General features: G+C 63.6%; 1 protein-coding gene across 1 annotated transcript; it reads left to right on the top strand.

Moving 5' to 3' along the window:
• The first annotated feature begins 961 nt into the window (after positions 1-961).
• TLX2 (T cell leukemia homeobox 2) lies at positions 962-7,782 on the top strand. The gene is made up of 3 exons (XM_075918332.1): positions 962-1,376; positions 5,230-5,467; positions 7,418-7,782. Exons 1-3 carry the CDS (start codon positions 962-964, stop codon positions 7,632-7,634), a joined length of 870 nt encoding a protein of 289 aa, XP_075774447.1. The 3' UTR covers positions 7,635-7,782.
• Positions 7,783-17,438: the final 9,656 nt, after the last annotated feature.

Below are 17,438 nucleotides of genomic sequence, written 5' to 3'. Positions count from 1 at the left end.
GGACCCCCTTGATTTTCATGCACACCTGGTCCTGGGTGGCCAGGCTGGCAGCTCTCCTGCCCTAGACGGCCACTTTCCTGTGCCTAGTGCGGAGATCGTGGACGAGGTCCACGATGTCCGCACTAGCCCAGGAAGGTGCCCGCCTCTTGCGGTCCAGGGCAAGCTCCCGGGAGCCGCCAGCCTGGTCCCGGCAAGAGGGGGTGGGCTGGGGGGCATCGGGTGGGTGGCTCTGTGCCGTGCCAGGTGCAGGGTCTGCTAGCTGGGTGCTGGCAGGCTTGCACCTGGCACGGGCACCGTAGCCAGCCCGTGCCCCTTTAAGGGGTCCGGGGCCGGGAGGGGGGCATAGAGTTTCCCTGGTGTTGGCCAGAGTGGCCACCAGGGAAACCTGGGGAGGGCTAGCCTCCCACTAGTTCGAACTAAAGGGCTACACAGCCCTTAGTTCGAACTAGCTAGTTCGAACTAGGCGTTAGTCCTCGTAAAATGAGGTTTACCTAGTTCGAACTAAGCGCTCCGCTAGTTCGATTCAAATTCGAACTAGCGGAGCGCTAGTGTAGCGCATAGGAAAGTTAGTTCGAACTAACTTTCTAGTGTAGACATACCCTTAGTTTCTTATGCTCCTGCGGGCTCGGCCAGTGCTTGGACCCCGCCCCCTCCCCCCCATTCGTTTGGCATAGAAAAAAGGGGCGAGTCCCCGCCGCGCTCTCGGCCACGCCCCCTTTGGGTGGGGCCCGTCAATCACTGCCGGGCCCGCCAATCAGCGAGCAGGCGCGCGGGCTTTTGGCCCCTGCCGATGGAGCGGGGCAGAAGAGCGCGCGCTGCCCCGGGGGCCCAGGCGCTCTCCGGCTCCCTGCAGCCGCGCGCGGAGCCCAGCGCCCTAGTGGCGCGCGCCCCGGCGCATGGGGCCGGTCCCAGCGCGGGGCTGGCGGGGGCGGAGGAGCCGCGGGGAGCCGCCACCTTCCCCATGGAGCCCTCGGGGCTGGAGCAGGCGGGCCCGGGCCAGCCCCACCCGCCCCACGAGCCCATCAGCTTCGGCATCGACCAGATCCTGAGCGGCCCGGAGCCGGGCGGCTGCCTGGGGCCGGCCCGGCCGGCGGGGGAGCCGGACTACGCGCTCTGCGGCGCTGGCTGCAGCGGCGCCTACAGCCCCACCTGCCCGCTGGGCTCCTACGGTCTCGGCCGGAGCATGAGCCTGGCCACGGCGGCCGCGCCCGGGGGCCCAGCGGGAGGGGTGATCCGGGTGCCAGCGCACAGACCCCTGCCCCCCGCACCGGGCGCGCCCGCCGCTCCCCACCCGCCGGGGGTCCCCGGCCTCGCCAGCCTCACTTTCCCCTGGATGGAGAGCGGCAGCCGGCGCCTGGCCAAGGACCGGCTTTCAGGTGAGCCCCTGCCGCTGGCGGAGCCCGCTCCCCGGCCGGTCGCGGGGTGAAACGGGACCCGATCCGGCCGTGTGCCGAGCGCTCCTCGAGGGCCGGGTCGCGCTCCCCGAGTCCCGTAGCTGGAGGCGGCCGCGCGGCACGGTGCCTCCCGCGCGGAGAGTCTGGCTCAGCCCAAGGCAGCGCTCCAGTTCTTGGCCGTGACACGGCGGATGCTGCGGGCGCTGGACTGGGCGATCCTGGCCGCTGGCTGCAGAGACCGGACCCTGCGCCGACTCGCGGCGGACGCGCCGGCAGGTGCCCGCGGGCAGAGCAAGCACCCTGGACGCCCCGCCAGCTCCTGGCGGCCCGACGGCGCCCGCGGGCTTCGGCTGCGCCGGCACCCGGGTGTCCCTGGCCCGCCCATGTCGGCTGGGACTGTGCCAGGGCGCGGCGGGTCCGAACTCGGCAGCTCCGCTTGCCTGGCCCGGCTCTCCCGGCTGCGGCTCCGCGCAGCGCCCGTGGGCGCTGCTTGGCGGTGCTGGAGCAACCCCGGTCCGGCTCAGGGTGAGATGACGCGGGACCGGCTCCCGTGACTGGTTCCTGCGCCCCGGGCCCGGCCTGCTGGGCAGGGAGAGGAGCTGGGTGCAGCACGGCCCCAATCCCGGCCCCGTGATCCCCGGAGCGGCAGGAAAGAGGCGGCCTCAGCAACCCGGAGCGCCGCTGCCTAGCGGTGCCTGCCCGCTGGTGTGGAGGAGGGGGGGAGCCTGGGCCCGATCCCTGCCCGCCCCGAGGCCGCGGGAAAGGCTCCCGGCTCGGCGCAGCGAGGCGGGTGGGACCAGCCCGGATGCGGGGCCAGCGCGTGATCGGGGCACCGGGCTCCTAGCCCCCGCAGCCAGGGCCCGCGCCCCCTTCTGCCAGTCCCCGCCCCGCGGCCGCCTTGGAACAAGAGCCGTGGCCGGGGAAGGGCTGGACCGGCCAAGCTGGCTTGGGCCGGCGGGGGGATCCGGCAGCACCTGCCCGGCTTCCCTCCTGTTCCGCACCTGCCTTGCGCGCAGGGGGAGAGCTGGGGCGCCCCTCGGGGCTCCCGCAGAGGCTGCTCTGGGGTTGTATGACGGCAGCGGCCTGGGCTGGGGGGGACCGGGCTGAGACCCGCCGGGACGCCTGGGCTCTGGGTCTGGCTTTGCCCGGCCGTTCCGCCTGTCCCTGCCCCGAGCACCGGGCCGGGGCCTCTGGTCGCCAGAGGGGCGCAGAGCAGCAGGGTCCGTGGCGGCCTCTGCGCTTGAGGCACCCGGGCCCAGCACTAGCTGGGGGCGGGGGCTCCGCGGTGCCCGCCCCCAGTTCAGCTCCGGTTTCCGCGCGGCCGCTGGCCGAGAGCAAGGTTGGGGCGCGGGGGGGTCCCCGCTGCTCCCCGATCCGTGGCAGGGTCCGTGCGCCGCTGCCCGGCACTCGCGGCGCGGGCAGGCCGGGGTGTGTGGTGGGGTGGGGGAGCCGGGGCTGCGGGCTGCGCCCCTGGACAGCGGGGCTCTCTGGGCTCCGCAGAGCTCCCGGGGTGCCCGTGGGCCGGGCCGCTCTCGGCTGCAGCCTCGCTCAGGGACCCGGGCGCTGCCCACCCGCTCCCGCCTGCTCCGGGAGTCCTGTGTCCTGGGGCGCGAGGGCCCTGGCCCGGGGTGGGGGGCGTGTCCCAAAGCCAGTGGGCGTGGCCTAGAGTCCAGGCTCCCCAGCCCTGCCGCGAGCGGGGCACTAGTTGTACCCAAGGCCCCGCCCACTTCTCAAAGCCCCTCCCCCAGCCTCGCGGGAGGGACAGCTGGGCCCTGGGAACCCAGGCTGGGGGATGCGGTCGGGGGGCCCGGAGCCGCGTGTGGGATGCCTGGGGCCGGGCCAGCCCTGCCTAGCCTGGGAGTCCGCCCGCGGCAGGGTGCTTCGTACAGAGCTGCCCCCTGTGCTGCTGGGGGGCGGGAGAGGTTGGTCACTGCGCATGCTCAGTAGCTGTGCTGAAGCCCCTGCCCTGCGCCCTGCCCACACTTCCTGCTTTTCACGGGGCTAGCGGAGGAGGGGCGTGTCCTGGCCTGGGGGGTGGAGCCATTTCGGAGTGGAAGGGGGGCTAGCTCGGGTCAGGCTGGAAGGGCACGATGAGCAGCTCCTGCAGGGATCCGCCTGGCCTCGCCCGCCCGCCGGGTCCCCTCTCGCCAGGCGCCCCTGCCCAGAGGGCCCTTACGAGGTGCTGAGTGACACGAGCTCCATGCGACCGTGTGAAACGCCCGTGGAAAGCAAAGGGCAGCGCCGTGCGCAGGACGCCGAGTCGCGCTTCCGCCCTGCTCCGTGCTGATGAGGCCTCAGCTGGAGCTCTGGGGGAGAAGCCTGACCCACGCCGACAGTCCCTGAGGCTATGGCCGAGCTGGGCACAATCCGACCCGCGGACCACGCAGCTGCCACAGGCTTAAAGCCCGGTTGGGAGGCTTCCTGTGACTTCCCTGCTCCCAGCCCAATCCTCAGCTCCTATTGGCCAGAAACAACCAGCCAATAGGAGCTCAGAGTTTGACCTGGGGGATGGGGGCAATGCAAGCCTCTTCCCCCACCTGGAGCTGAGCCATGTGGGGGGGTCCCAGCCTGCGTGACCTGGGGCTGCAGCAGGCAAGGAGTCCAGCCTGCCTTGGGGGGCTGGCCAGGAGAGAGTTAGGTTAGTGCCTCCCAGCCAGAGCCAGCCCTGCCCCTTCTGCACCCCGACTCCCTCCTCCAGGTCACCATCCAAACCCTCTGCACCCCCCCGGCCCAGATCACAACTCTATCGCAGGCCCTGTACCCCCTCCTGTACTTCTCCCCAGGCCAGAACCCTCTCCTGCACCCCAACACCCTCCCAGACCCTGCACCCCAATCCCCTGACCCAGGTCACAACCCAAACCCTCTGCAGTCTGCACCCCCCTCTCCCAGGCCAACCCCCTCCTTCACCCAAACACCCTCTAAGACCCCACACCCCTCTGGCACCCCAGTCCCTTACTCCGTGCACCCTTCTGCACCCAACCTCCATCCTAGACCCTGCACCCCCTCCACAGGAAAGTGCAGCCCTTGACCACTTTCCAAAACCTTGGAGTGCCCCCTCCCCCGTCTATAGGAACTTGCTGGGTCTGGTGTCAGGCTGTGTCTACACTCGCGGCTTCTTGCACAAGTAATATGCAAATGAGGCTGTGTGGAATATTGCCGAGCCTCATTTGCATACCTAATGAGCCACCATTTCTTTTCAGAAGAGGCTCTTGCACAAAACCCCCCTTGCACAACGCCGTTACGCCTAGTACTTTTCAGGAAGAACGGCGTTGTGCAAGGGGGGTTTTCTTGCGCACGAAGGGGCAGTGTAGACGCTCCTTCTTGTGCAAGAGCCTCTTCTGAAAAAAATGGTGGCTCATTAGGTATGCAAATGAGCCTCGGCGATAGTCCGTGCTTAGTCTCATTTGCATATTACTTGTGCAAGAAGCCACGAGTGTAGACACAGCCTCAGTGTTTTACCAGAGCAGTCTCTGCCACTGTGGACATCTCAGGACCTGCTCCCTGCTGTAGGAGTGGGCGACATTCGGTAGCAATGTGCCCGGCCTCCAACTCGGTGACCGCGACAGGGAGCGGTTCGACAGAGCTGTCTGGAACTGCTGCCTGTGGGACTGTGCTACATGCGGTGCAGTGTCTTGCAGGAGCCGTTCCTCACCATCCTGCCCATCAGAAACTGCTGCCGGTAGCACGGTCTTACAAGGTAGCAGCTTGTACGCACCACCCGCCCCCAGCAGCTCCCTCTGCCATCCACGTGCCCTGCAGCTGCCCGTGCGCCCAGGGGCCGGTCTGGTGAGCGGGGTGGCCCGGCCCTTGCCTGACCCCTGCTCTCTGCCTGCAGCCGCCCTGTCCCCGTTCACAGCCACGCGCCGCATCGGGCACCCCTACCAGAACCGCACCCCGCCCAAGCGCAAGAAGCCGCGCACGTCCTTCAGCCGCCTGCAGATCTGCGAGCTGGAGAAGCGCTTCCACCGGCAGAAGTACCTGGCCTCGGCCGAGCGGGCCACCCTGGCCAAGGCCCTCAAGATGACGGATGCCCAGGTGAAGACCTGGTTCCAGAACCGCCGGACCAAGTGGAGGTAAAGCCGCCTGCAGCCCAGCCAGGGCCAGCACATCCCTGCAGCTAGTGAGCGCCCCCTGCTGGGGGAGGTGGGCTGGGTTCTGGGAGTGCCTCACAGCCAGAAGTCCTCCCCTGACCCCACAGTGCCCCCTGTTCGGAGAGGCTGTGCTGCACTGGCAGGATGGGGAGGGGCAGAGTGGTGGGAGAGAGGGACCGGCCAGGGCAGGGTGGGGATGGAGGGAGCAGGAGGTGCTGGGTGGTGAGGAAGGGACCAGGGCAGAGCAGGGTTGGGAGGTGGCAGGGGAGGGACTGGTCCAGGGTGGGAGCAGGGATGCAGGCACCAGGGTGGGGGGAGGAACTGGCCCAGGATGGAATTGGGGGGGAGGGGACACAGGCAGCAGGACAGCGGGAGAGGGGACAGGCCAGAGTGGGAGCGGTGGGAGGGGGCGGCACAGGCTGCCGGGAAGGGGGGGGGATGGGCCCAGGCCGGCAGCGGGGCGCAGGCAGCAGGGGGGGGGAAAGGACCAGGCCAGAGTGGCAGTGGGTGCGCAGGCAGCGGGGCGGGGGAATGGGTCCAGGGCAGCAACGGAGGGCGCAGGCAGCATAGGTGGGAGGGAGGGACCAGGGCGGCAGTGGGGCGCAGACCGTGGGGGGGGGGAAGGAGGGACGGGACCAGGGCGGCAGCGGGGGGCGCAGGCAGGGGGGGAAGGGAGGGACGGGCCCAGGGCGGCAGCGGGGGGCGCAGGCAGCATAGGTGGGAGGGAGGGACCAGGGCGGCAGTGGGGCGCAGACCGTGGGGGGGGGGAAGGAGGGACGGGACCAGGGCGGCAGCGGGGGGCGCAGGCAGGGGGGGAAGGGAGGGACGGGCCCAGGGCGGCAGCGGGGGGCGCAGGCAGCGAGGAGGGGAGGAGAAGGGACGGGCCCAGGGCGGTAGCGGGGGCACAGGCAGCGGGGGGGGGGAGGAGACGGGCCCAGGGCAGCAGCGAGGGGCCCATGCAGCGTGGGGGGCAGGAGGGACGGGCCCAGGGTGGCAGCGGTGGACGCAGGCGGTGGGGGGAGGGATGGGCCCATGGAGGCAGCGGGGGGGAGGGGGAGAGGGACGGGCCCAGGGTGGCAGTGGGGTGCAGGCAGTGGGGGGGGGAGGAGGGACGGGCCCAGGGCGGCGGGGGGCGCAGGCAGTGGGGGGGGGGAAGGAGGGACGGGCCCAGGGCGGCAGCGGGGCACAGGCAGCGGGGGGGGGGAGGGATGGGCCCAGGGAGGCAGCGGGGGGGGGGGGAGGAGGGACGGGGCCAGGGTGGCAGCGGTGGACGCAGGCGGTGGGGGGAGGGATGGGCCCATGGAGGCAGCGGGGGGGAGGGGGAGAGGGACGGGCCCAGGGTGGCAGTGGGGTGCAGGCAGTGGGGGGGGGGAGGAGGGACGGGCCCAGGGCGGCGAGGGGCGCAGGCAGTGGGGGGGGGGAGGAGGGACGGGCCCAGGGCGGCAGCGGGGCACAGGCAGCGGGGGGGGGGAGGGATGGGCCCAGGGAGGCAGCGGGGGGGGGCGCAGGCAGCAGGGGGGAGGGGAGGGATGGGCCCAGGGAGGCAGCGGGGGGCGCAGGCAGGGGGGGCGAAGGGAGGGACGGGCCCAGGGCGGCAGCGGGGGGTGGGGAGCGGCGGAGGGACGGGCCCAGGGCGGCAGTGGGGGGGGGGGAGCGGCGGAGGGACGGGCCCAGGGCGGCAGCGGGGGGTGGGGAGCGGCGGAGGGACGGGCCCAGGGCGGCAGCGGGGCGCAGGCAGCGGGGGCGGGGGAGGGACGGGCCCAGGGTGGCAGCGGGGGGGGGGAGCGGCGGAGGGACGGGCCCAGGGCAGTAGCGGGGGGGGGAGCGGCGGAGGGACGGGCCCAGGGCGGCAGCGGGGGGGGGGAGCGGCGGAGGGACGGGCCCAGGGCGGCAGCGGCGGTGACCGGGCTCTGCCTGTGTCCCCTGTGGCAGGCGGCAGACGGCCGAGGAGCGCGAGGCCGAGAGGCAGCAGGCCAACCGGCTGATGCTGCACCTCCAGCAGGAGGCCTTCCAGAAGAGCCTGAGCCAGCCGTTGCCCCCGGACCCGCTGTGCGCGCACAACTCCTCCCTGTGCGCCCTGCAGAACCTGCAGCCCTGGGCGGAGGACAGGAAGGTGCCGGCCGTCTCGGGCGTGGCCTCTGTGGTGTGAGGTCCTGGGCTGCGCCCTGCTGTGGGGCAGAGACCTGTCGGGGGCTGGGCTGCCGGAGGAAAGAGCCCCCCGGAGACGCCCCCTTGGAGGCAGCGGGAGCCCCAGCCGACTGCCTGCAGCGGCGCTCGGCCCTGCTCTGCCACAAGGGCCGGGGTCTGTCCCGGAGACCTGGTGCTGCCCACCAGGGCCCGCCCCATGGGAGCTGGGCACCCTGTGCCTGGCTGGGGCTCCCGCCACGGCACTGCTTGTCCCCTGCAGGGGCCCCTCCGGCCCGGCCTCGCCCCTGCGCTGGCTGCCTGGTCTCCGCGAGGCGGGGGGTGCAGAGGCAGGCCCCAGGGAGTGAGGCAGGAGGGGCTGTGCCTGGGGCTGCTGGGGGGGAATGCCCCCCTGGGGCTGCAGTCTGTGAGCTGTGGGGCTGGTCTCACCGGGCCTGGGGGCAGAGCCAGGGCCCCGTCTGCCCAACCAGCAGGGGGCTTGGAGCGGAGCCGTGGGGGCAGGCTCCCTTCCCCGGCTGCAGGCACCCCGGAGACGTGCAGGGCTGAGCCTGCAGCAGGACGGGACGGGAAGGTCTCTGGTTCCTGCCGGTGGGAGCCACGTCTGAGCAGTTAGAGCCAGCCCAGTCCTGCTCCCCCTCGGGCACCATCAGCCCTCGCCCTGCCCAGGGGCGGGTGCCTGGACCATCTGATCGACCAGGGCCCCGAGCGTGTCCACTCAGCTCTCCTGGTCAGGCCCCTGCACAGGGTCTGCACCGGCAGCAGGCCACTCCCTCTGGACCTGAGGGGGCGGGGCTTCAAGAAAGGGGGTGGGGCAAGGGAGGCCTCAGCACTTGGACTGGAGCATCTGGTGTTCACAGGGTGTCACAGAGTGTGGGGGAGTCACTGGGCAGCCGGAGGGGACTCTCAGGTGGCAGGTAGAAGAGAAGGTTTATTGGCTCACAGGGACACAACGTAGCCCAGTCTCTGTTACAGGAACAAGGAACAACCAGTGCAGCCCATGCTGGGAATGGGGGGGGTTCAGAGCCAGGGCTGTGGGCCCTTCCCAGCCCCCCCAAGCCAGCTAAGCTCTTGTCATGGCTCAATTCCCCAACCTGGCTCTTCCAGTGTAGCTATGGGGGGCCGGCTGGCAGAATAAACTCTGTAAGAACCTGTCTCTGTAACGCCCAGAGACAAACTTGTCTGGTCTCAGGTTCCCTGGGACCCAAAAAGAAAGAAGATGCCTGATCAGCGTCACCACCATCTGTAACTAAACATAGAAAACAAACCCTTTCCCAGGGAAGAGATCCCTGTCCCTGAGGCAAAGCGCTCCCCCTGCCCCGACCTCCGGGAAAACAAACCGAGATAATCCCCACAGAACAATGAGGCTCTGAATGTACTGACTTAGGTATGTAGATTTAAGGATACAAAAATCAACCAATACCGGTTAACCAAAGCAAGAAGAAAACACTTGGGCTATGTCTACACTGCACGAGTGTCCTTACGCGAAGAAATGTACAGTCTAGCATTGTAAAACAGGGCTTCTTCCCCAGGAGTTAGTCCTCTCCCCCAAGGAATCATAGAATCATAGACTCATAGGACTGGAAGGGACCTCGAGAGGTCATCGAGTCCAGCCCCCCGCCCTCAAGGCAGGACCAAGCTCCGTCTACACCATCCCTGACAGATGTCTATCTAACCTGTTCTTAAATATCTCCAGAGAGGGAGATTCCACCACCTCCCTTGGCAATTTATTCCAATATTTGACCACCCTGACAGTTAGGAATTTTTTCCTAATGTCCAATCTAAACCTCCCCTGCTGCACTTTAAGCCCATTACTCCTTGTCCTGTCCTCAGAAACCAAGAGGAACAAATTTTCTCCTTCCTCCTTGTGACACCCTTTTAGATATTTGAAAACCGCTATCATGTCCCCCCTTAATCTTCTTTTTTCCAAACTAAACAAGCCCAGTTCATGAAGCCTGGCTTCATAGGTCATGTTCTCTAAACCTTTAATCATTCTTGTCGCTCTTCTCTGTACCCTTTCCAATTTCTCCACATCTTTCTTGAAATGTGGCGCCCAGAACTGGACACAGTACTCCAGCTGAGGCCTAACTAGTGCAGAGTAGAGCGGCAGAATGACTTCACGAGTTTTGCTTACAACACACCTGTTGATACAACCTAGAATCATATTTGCTTTTTTTGCAACAGCATCACACTGTTGACTCATATTCAACTTGTGGTCCACTATGACCCCTAGATCCCTTTCCGCCATGCTCCTTCCTAGACAGTCGCTTCCCATCTTGTATGTATGGAACTGATTGTTCCTTCCTAAGTGGAGCACTTTGCATTTCTCTTTATTAAACCTCATCCTGTTTACCTCTGACCATTTCTCTAACTTGCTAAGGTCATTTTGAATTATGTCCCTCTCCTCCAAAGAAGTCGCAACCCCACCCAGTTTGGTATCATCTGCAAACTTAATAAGCGTACTCTCTATCCCAATATCTACATCATTGATGAAGATATTGAACAGTACGGGTCCCAAAACAGACCCTTGAGGAACTCCACTTGTTATCCCTTTCCAGCAGGATTTAGAACCGTTAGCAACAACTCTCTGACTACGGTTATTCAGCCAATTATGCACCCACCTTATCGTGGCCCTATCTAAGTTATATTTGCCTAGTTTATCAATAAGAATATCATGCGAGACCGTATCAAATGCCTTACTAAAGTCTAGGTATATGACATCCACCGCTTCTCCCTTATCCACAAGGCTCGTTATCTTATCAAAGAAAGCTATCAGATTAGTTTGGCATGACTTGTTCTTCACAAACCCATGCTGGCTATTCCCTATCACTTTATTACCTTCCAAGTGTTTGCATATGATTTCCTTAATTATCTGCTCCATTATCTTCCCTGGGACAGATGTTAAACTGACCGGTCTGTAGTTTCCTGGGTTGTTCTTATTCCCCTTTTTATAGATGGGCACAATATTTGCCCTTTTCCAGTCTTCTGGAATCTCCCCTGTCTGCCATGATTTTTCAAAGATCATAGCTAAAGGCTCAGATACCTCCTCTATCAGCTCCTTGAGTATCCTGGGATGCATTTCATCAGGACCTGGTGACTTGCTGACATCTAACTTTCCTAAGTGATTTTTAACTTGTTCTTTGTGTATCCTATCTTCTAAACTTACCCTCTCTCTGCTTGTATTCACTACGTTAGGCACACCTCCAGACTTCTCGGTGAAGACCGAAACAAAGAAGTCATTGAGCATCTCTGCCATTTCCAAGTTCCCTGTTACTGCTTCTCCCTCCTCACAAAGCAGTGGGCCTACCCTGTCCTTGGTCTTCCTCTTGCTTTTAATGTATTTATAAAAGGTCTTCTTGTTTTCCTTTATGCCTGTAGCTAGTTTGATCTCATTTTGTGCCTTTGCCTTTCTAATCTTGCCCCTACATTCCCGTGTTGCTTGCCTATATTCATCCTTTGTTAGTTGTCCTAGTTTCCATTTTTTATATGACTCCTTTTTTATTTTGAGATCATGCAAGATTTCCTTGTTAAGCCAAGCTGGTCTTTTGCCATATTTTCTATCTTTCCTACACAGCGGAATTGTTTGCTTTTGGGCCCTTAACAACGTCCCTTTGAAATACTTCCAACTCTCCTCAGTTGTTTTTCCCTTCAGTCTTGCTTCCCATGGGACCTTACCTACAAGTTCTCTGAGCTTATCAAAATCTGCCTTCCTGAAATCCATTACCTCAATTGTGCTGGTCTCCCTTCTACCTTTCCTTAAGATCATGAACTCTATAATTTCGTGATCACTGTCCCCTATACTGTCTTCCACTTTCAAGTTCTCAACTAGTTCCTCCCTATTTGTTAAAACCAAATCCAGAACAGCTTCTCCTCTGGTAGCTTTTTCAACCTTCTGAAACAGAAAGTTGTCTCCAATGCAGTCCAGAAACTTATTGGATAGCCTGTGCCTCGCTGTGTTAGTTTCCCAACATATGTCTGGATAGTTGAAGTCCCCCATCACCACCAAATCTTGGGCTTTGGATAGTTTTGTTAATTGTTTAAAAAAGGCCTCATCCACCTCTTCCTAGCATGACATCACCCTCGTTTTTTACCCCTTTTAGCTTAACCCAGAGACTCTCTACACAGCTATCTCCTACGTTCATCTCCACTTCAGTCCAAGTGTGTACATTTTTAATATACAAGGCAACCCCTCCTCCCTTTTTTCCCTGTCTGTCCTTCCTGAGCAAGCCGTACCCTTCCATACCAACATTCCAATCATGCGTCCCATCCCACCAGGTTTCTGTAATACCAGTGATATCATAGTTGTATTTATTGGTTAGCAATTCCAGTTCTTCCTGCTTATTACCCATACTTCTCGCATTTGTATATAGGCATCTAAGATACTGATTTGATCTTGCCTCCCTGTTGTGCCCTGACCCTCCTTTCTCCTTGCCATTATAGGCCGTAGTCCCCCCCATTTCCACCCCATCTCCCAGTCCCGCACATTCAGCACTTACCTGTGGGCTTTGCTCACCTGCCCCCGACAAACCTAGTTTAAAGCCCTCCTCACAAGGTTAGCCAGTCTGTGTCCAAACAAGGCCTTCCCGCTCCTGGAAAGGTGAACTCCATCTTGTGTGAATAAGCCCTCTTGTGCAAAGGTGAGTAAGCCCTCTTGTGCAAGAGCTCTTCCAAAAGAGGCCAGTGTAGACAGGAAACATGAATTTCTTGCTCAAGAAACCCCTATGGCTAAAATGGCCATCAGAGCTTTCTTGTGCAAGAGAGCATTCACCCTGCCATGGATGCTCTTGAGCAAAAGCACATGGCAGGGTAGATGTTCTCTTGTGGAAGAGTTTTTGCACAAGAACTCTTCCACAAAAGAGTTCTTGCGCAAGAAGCTGCCATTGCAGATGTAGCCTTTTATTATTAAAACAAAACTACTGTTGCAAGCATAGTAAATGACTGGGTGTTAAAAGCCATGGATTGAAATAGACTCAGGGAGAATCCCTGGGCTGTAATCCTTAGTTACAAATGAGAAAAACAATTAACCAGCTGAGACATGATTTCCAAACCCCCAAACAAGGCAAACAATAAAACCTGATGGACTATCTAAACTTTTCACATTTACACATTTCAGTGAATTCAAGGAGTCTGTTCCGGGGAGAGTCCATCTCTCCTGCTACTTTGCTGACCCAAAAACAAAGGGGGGGAGGGGGATAGTTTGAAATTCCTTTTCTGCACTTCATTGGCTGAATGCCCAAAGCCCCCTCCCTCAGGTACATCTCCAAAGTTGCTTAATGCTTTCCTCACCCTCCAGGTAAGTCAGACTCCTTTGCAGCTCCTATTCATGACAGCTCCCTTCTACCTCAGGCAGCCGAAAAACTAACTCATACCCCCCAGCAACTGGTTCTAGCCCTGCAGGCAGTCCTGCCCTCTCCTTTGTTCAGATTCTGCACAAGGTGTCACCTGGGGACTCCCCCACCCAGGCTCAGGATACAGGACAGCCCGAGTTATTACTGTGGTCAGGCTAACCTAGGGCAGCCTCCCCTCAGTGAGAGCTGCACCCACCATGGCCATCCCCCGCCGGGTTCCAGTGCAACTGAGGCGCACACAGAGTTACAACAGAGCAGCTCAGGACAGTAGGAATCACCTGCCACATAACCAAGTGAACAGAGCGAACGCAATCCCTTCTCCATCACACATGGTTACCTGGGCATGGCCTCTTGCCTTTACCCTCCAGCCATCCCCCACCTCCCCTCAGACACCCCTGTGCCCCCCAGCCCCCCCTCACACAGGGGAGAGGTTATAGCCCATCCCCCACCTCCCTTCAGACACCCCAGTGCTCCCTGTGCCCCCCAGCCTCCTTACACAGGGGAAGGTTATAACCCATCCCCCACCTCCCCTCAGACACCCCAGTGCTCCCTGTGCCCCCCAGCCCCCCTTACACAGGGGAGAGGTTATAACCCATCCCCCCACCTACCCTCACACACCCCAGTGTTCCCTGTGCCCCCCAGCCCCCCTCACACAGGGGAGAGGTGATAACCCATCCCCCCACCTCCCCTCAGACACCCCAGTGCTCCCTGTGCCGCCCAGCCCCCCCTTACACAGGGGAAGGTTATAACCCATCCCCCACCTCCCCTCACACACCCCAGTGCTCCCTGTGCACCCCAGCCCCCCTTACACAGGGGAGAGGTTATAACCCATCCCCCCTCCTCCCCTCACACACTCCAGCGCTACCTGTGCCCCCCAGGGCCCCACCTGTAATTGCACACAGGGGACCCTCCGACCCAGCACCCCCGTCCGGAGCCAGATGTGACTCCTCCAGCCAGTAGAACAGGAGGGTTTATTGCTTCTCAGAGATCCAGCCCAGCCCGGGTTCGATGTGCACATCGGAGTGAGGGGCAGGCAGCCTCAGAGCCCTTGGGGCGGGTGCACAGGCCCCTGGACCCCCCCCCGTACTCAGCTCAGTCTCTTCTCTCCATGTTTGCCCAGCCAAGACTTCCCCCTCTCAAAACTGCAGCCCACAAGTCCCCCAGGTAGCCCCCTCCCTTTGGCCACACCCCTCCCCCTAGCCAGCTGAGCAACATTGCCTGGTCATTGTCCAGAAGCTGGTGCTCAGGGACCCCCCCAGGGGCAGTGCTACAGACACGGGCCAGTAGGGGTCGCCCCCAGCCCAGCCCCAGCGTCACATCTCCCCCCCTCCAAGAGTGAACGGAGCGGGCTCAGTCCGCCTGTGGCCTGGGGAACAGCGGCTGTGCCATCGGCTCCCCTGGGCTTGGGCCGGCCACGGCGCTGTCCTGCAGGAGCCGGCTCTGCCCCATGCGGCTGCTGCATGACTTTGGGGGGCTGGCGCGGGCCCGCTCTCTGCGATCGGACCAGCCCTTCCGCTTCCCTCGGGCTCTGCCCTGGGTCTCCCTGGCCGGGCCCACGAGCTCAGCGAGCCTTTCCCGGAAAGCCCTCCACCCCGACTCTCCATTCGGGGGGGCCTCCCCCTCCCATAACTCCCTCAGCAAGCCCAGGGGGGCTCCCCTCTTCCGCACCCTGGCTCCGTCGGGGAGAGCCTGGCAGACCCTCGGGGAGCCTCCCCCTGTGCAGACAGCAGGGGGGCAGGTATTCGTCCCAGTCCTGCGGGTGCCGGTGCATAAAGGCCTCCAGCATCGGCTTCAGGGTCCCCTGGAACCTCCCACCAGCCGCTGGACCGGGAGCCAAGCGCTGGGGTCCAGGCGAGCCGGGCCCCGTGCTCCTCCCACAACATGAAGTGGGGTCCCTGCTCCCTGAGGACTCCTGGGGGAACCCACCCTGCTGAAAAGGGCCAGCGTCTGCCCCCGTGTCTGCCTGGCTAGAGGGCAGAGCCACGGCCCCGGGGCAGTGGGTAGCGAAATCCACGGACACCAGGGTGCATTTGTTCCCCGTCCAGGTCGCCCGGCCGATAGGCCCCACTATATCCTTAAACGGCTCCCGTCCATGCCCCTCAGGGTCAGCCGAGTGTTGGGCACCATGTGGTCTGGGGCTACGACCTCGGGCCGGGCCAGCGTCACCTCCGCCCCGTGTCCCAGTGGCCCGTCCCCGCCCTGCCACCCACCTGCAGGGGCCCGAGGCTCTCGCCCTGCCGGGGCCACCCCGCCCCCGCCCGGTACACGGAGAAATCCACCTCCCGAGGGTCAGACCTCCCAGGGGAGGGGCACTGAGCATCCTCCCCCCACCCTGAGCTGGGGTTTGCCTGCCGGCCCCTCCTCTGGGCAGCCTGCCCTTCCCCCAGCCCCAGCCAGTTAAGCCCCGAAAGTCGCTGGTCTTGGGACCTGTCCTGGGGCCTGGTGCACTGAGCCCTCTTGTGGCCCCTTCGCCCGCAGCGATGGCAGGTGGCTGGCTCCGCCCGGGCCCTGCCTGTCTCTCTGGGGCGCAGGTGGCTGGTCCTTGTGTCTTGGGCTCGCTGTGTAGGTGACTCTGTGGCTCAGCCAAGAACCGGTCTCTGCGCGATTCCCTCCCTCTCCGGGATTCCCGTTCACACCCGGACCGGCTGCCCGTGAACTCGTCCACCAGCTTCCCAGCCTCCGGGGGGTTCTCTGGCCTCCGGTCCTTGAGCCAGAGCCTCAGGCTGGGCAGACACGCTCCATAGAACGGCTCCAGCATCATCAGCTTAAGCAGCTCCTCTGCGGTCTGGCTCTGACCCCGAGCTCCCACTTGTGGCAGGATTGCGCCAGGCGGGAGCCAGATCCACACAGGTCTCCCGTGGCTCCTTCTGCACCCCCCGGAACTTCTTCCTGAACGTCTCGGGGGTCAGCCCGGACTTGTGCAGCAGGGCCCCTGTGACCCGTTCATAGTCACCCGGCTGCAGATCCTCCAGCTGGTTGAGCCCCCTGCGGCCTCCTGACCCAGCAAGGGGGGGAGCTGCTGCAGCCGGCCAGCTGGGGGATGGTGCAGTTCACAGGCCCGCTCAGAGGAGCTGAGGACCCGTCCATGTCCCCCACGTCCTTACACTGGGCCAACACGAGCTTCTCCAAGCGTCTGGCCGCCCCGGGCCCCCTGGGGCCCTCCCCACTCACCACAGCCGGGGCCCCTCGGCTCCTCCGCTCCGCCATGGCCAGTTCATGCTGCCGCTGCCTCTCTCGGTCCTGGCGCTCCTCCTTACGGTCCTCTGATTCCTGTAGCTGCAGCTCGATCTCCAGCTGCCGTAGCTCTGCCAGGCTGGACCCTGCTCTGGACAAAACGCAGCTGGCAGAGCGTGGCCTGGCGGGCACCGCGTCTCTCTGGGGGCTCCAGTCCCCCCTCCGGTCTGAGAGCCTGAGACACTCCCAGGGGGCGTCTGGCTGCTCCCCGCTGGGACAGGATCCAGGCCCCTGGACGGGTCATTCTCTTCCAGCCGGGCACTCAGCTGGGCCTTGGTTGCTTTCCCCACGGGCAGGCCCCTCCCTCTGCACAGCCCCACCAGCTCTGCCCTCTGGGCGCAGGCATCTCCCCGCCGGTCCCCGGGGTGCAGACTCACCGCCCGAGTGCTGCAGCGCCCCACGACTCCCAGGAATCGCTTCGCTCTGCCTCCAGCACGCCTGGCCCTAAGCCCCTTCCTCTACTGCTCCTCGTTCCTGGCTGCTGGGAGCTCGAACCACGGGTGCAGTGCACCCCACCCCTGACACCCCTGTGCCGGCGCGTCGGGGAGCCCCCGACCCTGCTCCCCCTCTGCAGACGCCGCCAGCCAGTGCAATCGAGAGGGTTGATTGCTGCTCCGAGACACAGCCCAGCGTAGGCCCGATACAGGCAGAGGAGGCCAGGCCTACAGCCCTAGTTCCCTGGGGGAGGGGTTCACAGGCCCCTGAGCCCCCTGCACTCCTTAGTCTGCTTCCTCCATGCTTCCCCACCCTCTCCCTGCCCCTCCCTTTGTTCAGACCCCTTCCCTGCTCAGGTGAGAACCAGTTGGGCCATTGTCTGCAGGACATGAGGGCCCTCTGGGCGACCCCCTGCTGGGCCGCGCTTACAGACAGTGGCCAGTAGGGGTCAGCCTCAGCCCACGCACAGCCACTAGTGAATGCCCGACCACTAGAGGAGACAGCCTCCCAACTCCCTGGCCTCACAGTCTCCGGAGCCCGACCCGGGCCAGGCCGGCCCACGAGTCCTGCCGGGCCCTGCGTCCCTAGCCAGGGGCTTCCGCAGGCAGGAGTGGGCTGCAGAGCAGCCGGAGGCGCCTCCGGACCCTTTCCTCCCCCGCCCGAGCGCCGTCCAGGCTGGAGCTGGTCCCATGACCCACAATCCAGTTTCTGGCCTTTTTAGGCCGGGATACCAGGTGGGTCCTTCCCAGGCAGGGGCCCTTGTGAGCATCTCAGGTGCCCACTGGCACCCCAGA

Source organism: Pelodiscus sinensis, unplaced genomic scaffold (genome assembly GCF_049634645.1).
Source record: "Pelodiscus sinensis isolate JC-2024 unplaced genomic scaffold, ASM4963464v1 ctg174, whole genome shotgun sequence".
Classification (NCBI taxonomy): domain Eukaryota; kingdom Metazoa; phylum Chordata; order Testudines; family Trionychidae; genus Pelodiscus; species Pelodiscus sinensis.
The sequence above is the reverse complement of the archived record's forward strand: the minus strand, read 5'-3'. Positions and strand labels throughout refer to the sequence as shown.

What these genes read in the sequence shown, in the direction of transcription:
- TLX2 (XM_075918332.1), top strand. Translation starts at nt 962, where the DNA reads ATGGAGCCCTCGGGGCTGGAGCAGGCGGGCCCGGGCCAGCCCCACCCG. An exon ending in GGCCAAGGACCGGCTTTCAG is followed by an intron (nt 1,377 to 5,229) that starts GTGAGCCCCTGC and finishes CTCTGCCTGCAG; the next exon opens with CCGCCCTGTCCCCGTTCACA. An exon ending in AACCGCCGGACCAAGTGGAG is followed by an intron (nt 5,468 to 7,417) that starts GTAAAGCCGCCT and finishes CCCCTGTGGCAG; the next exon opens with GCGGCAGACGGCCGAGGAGC.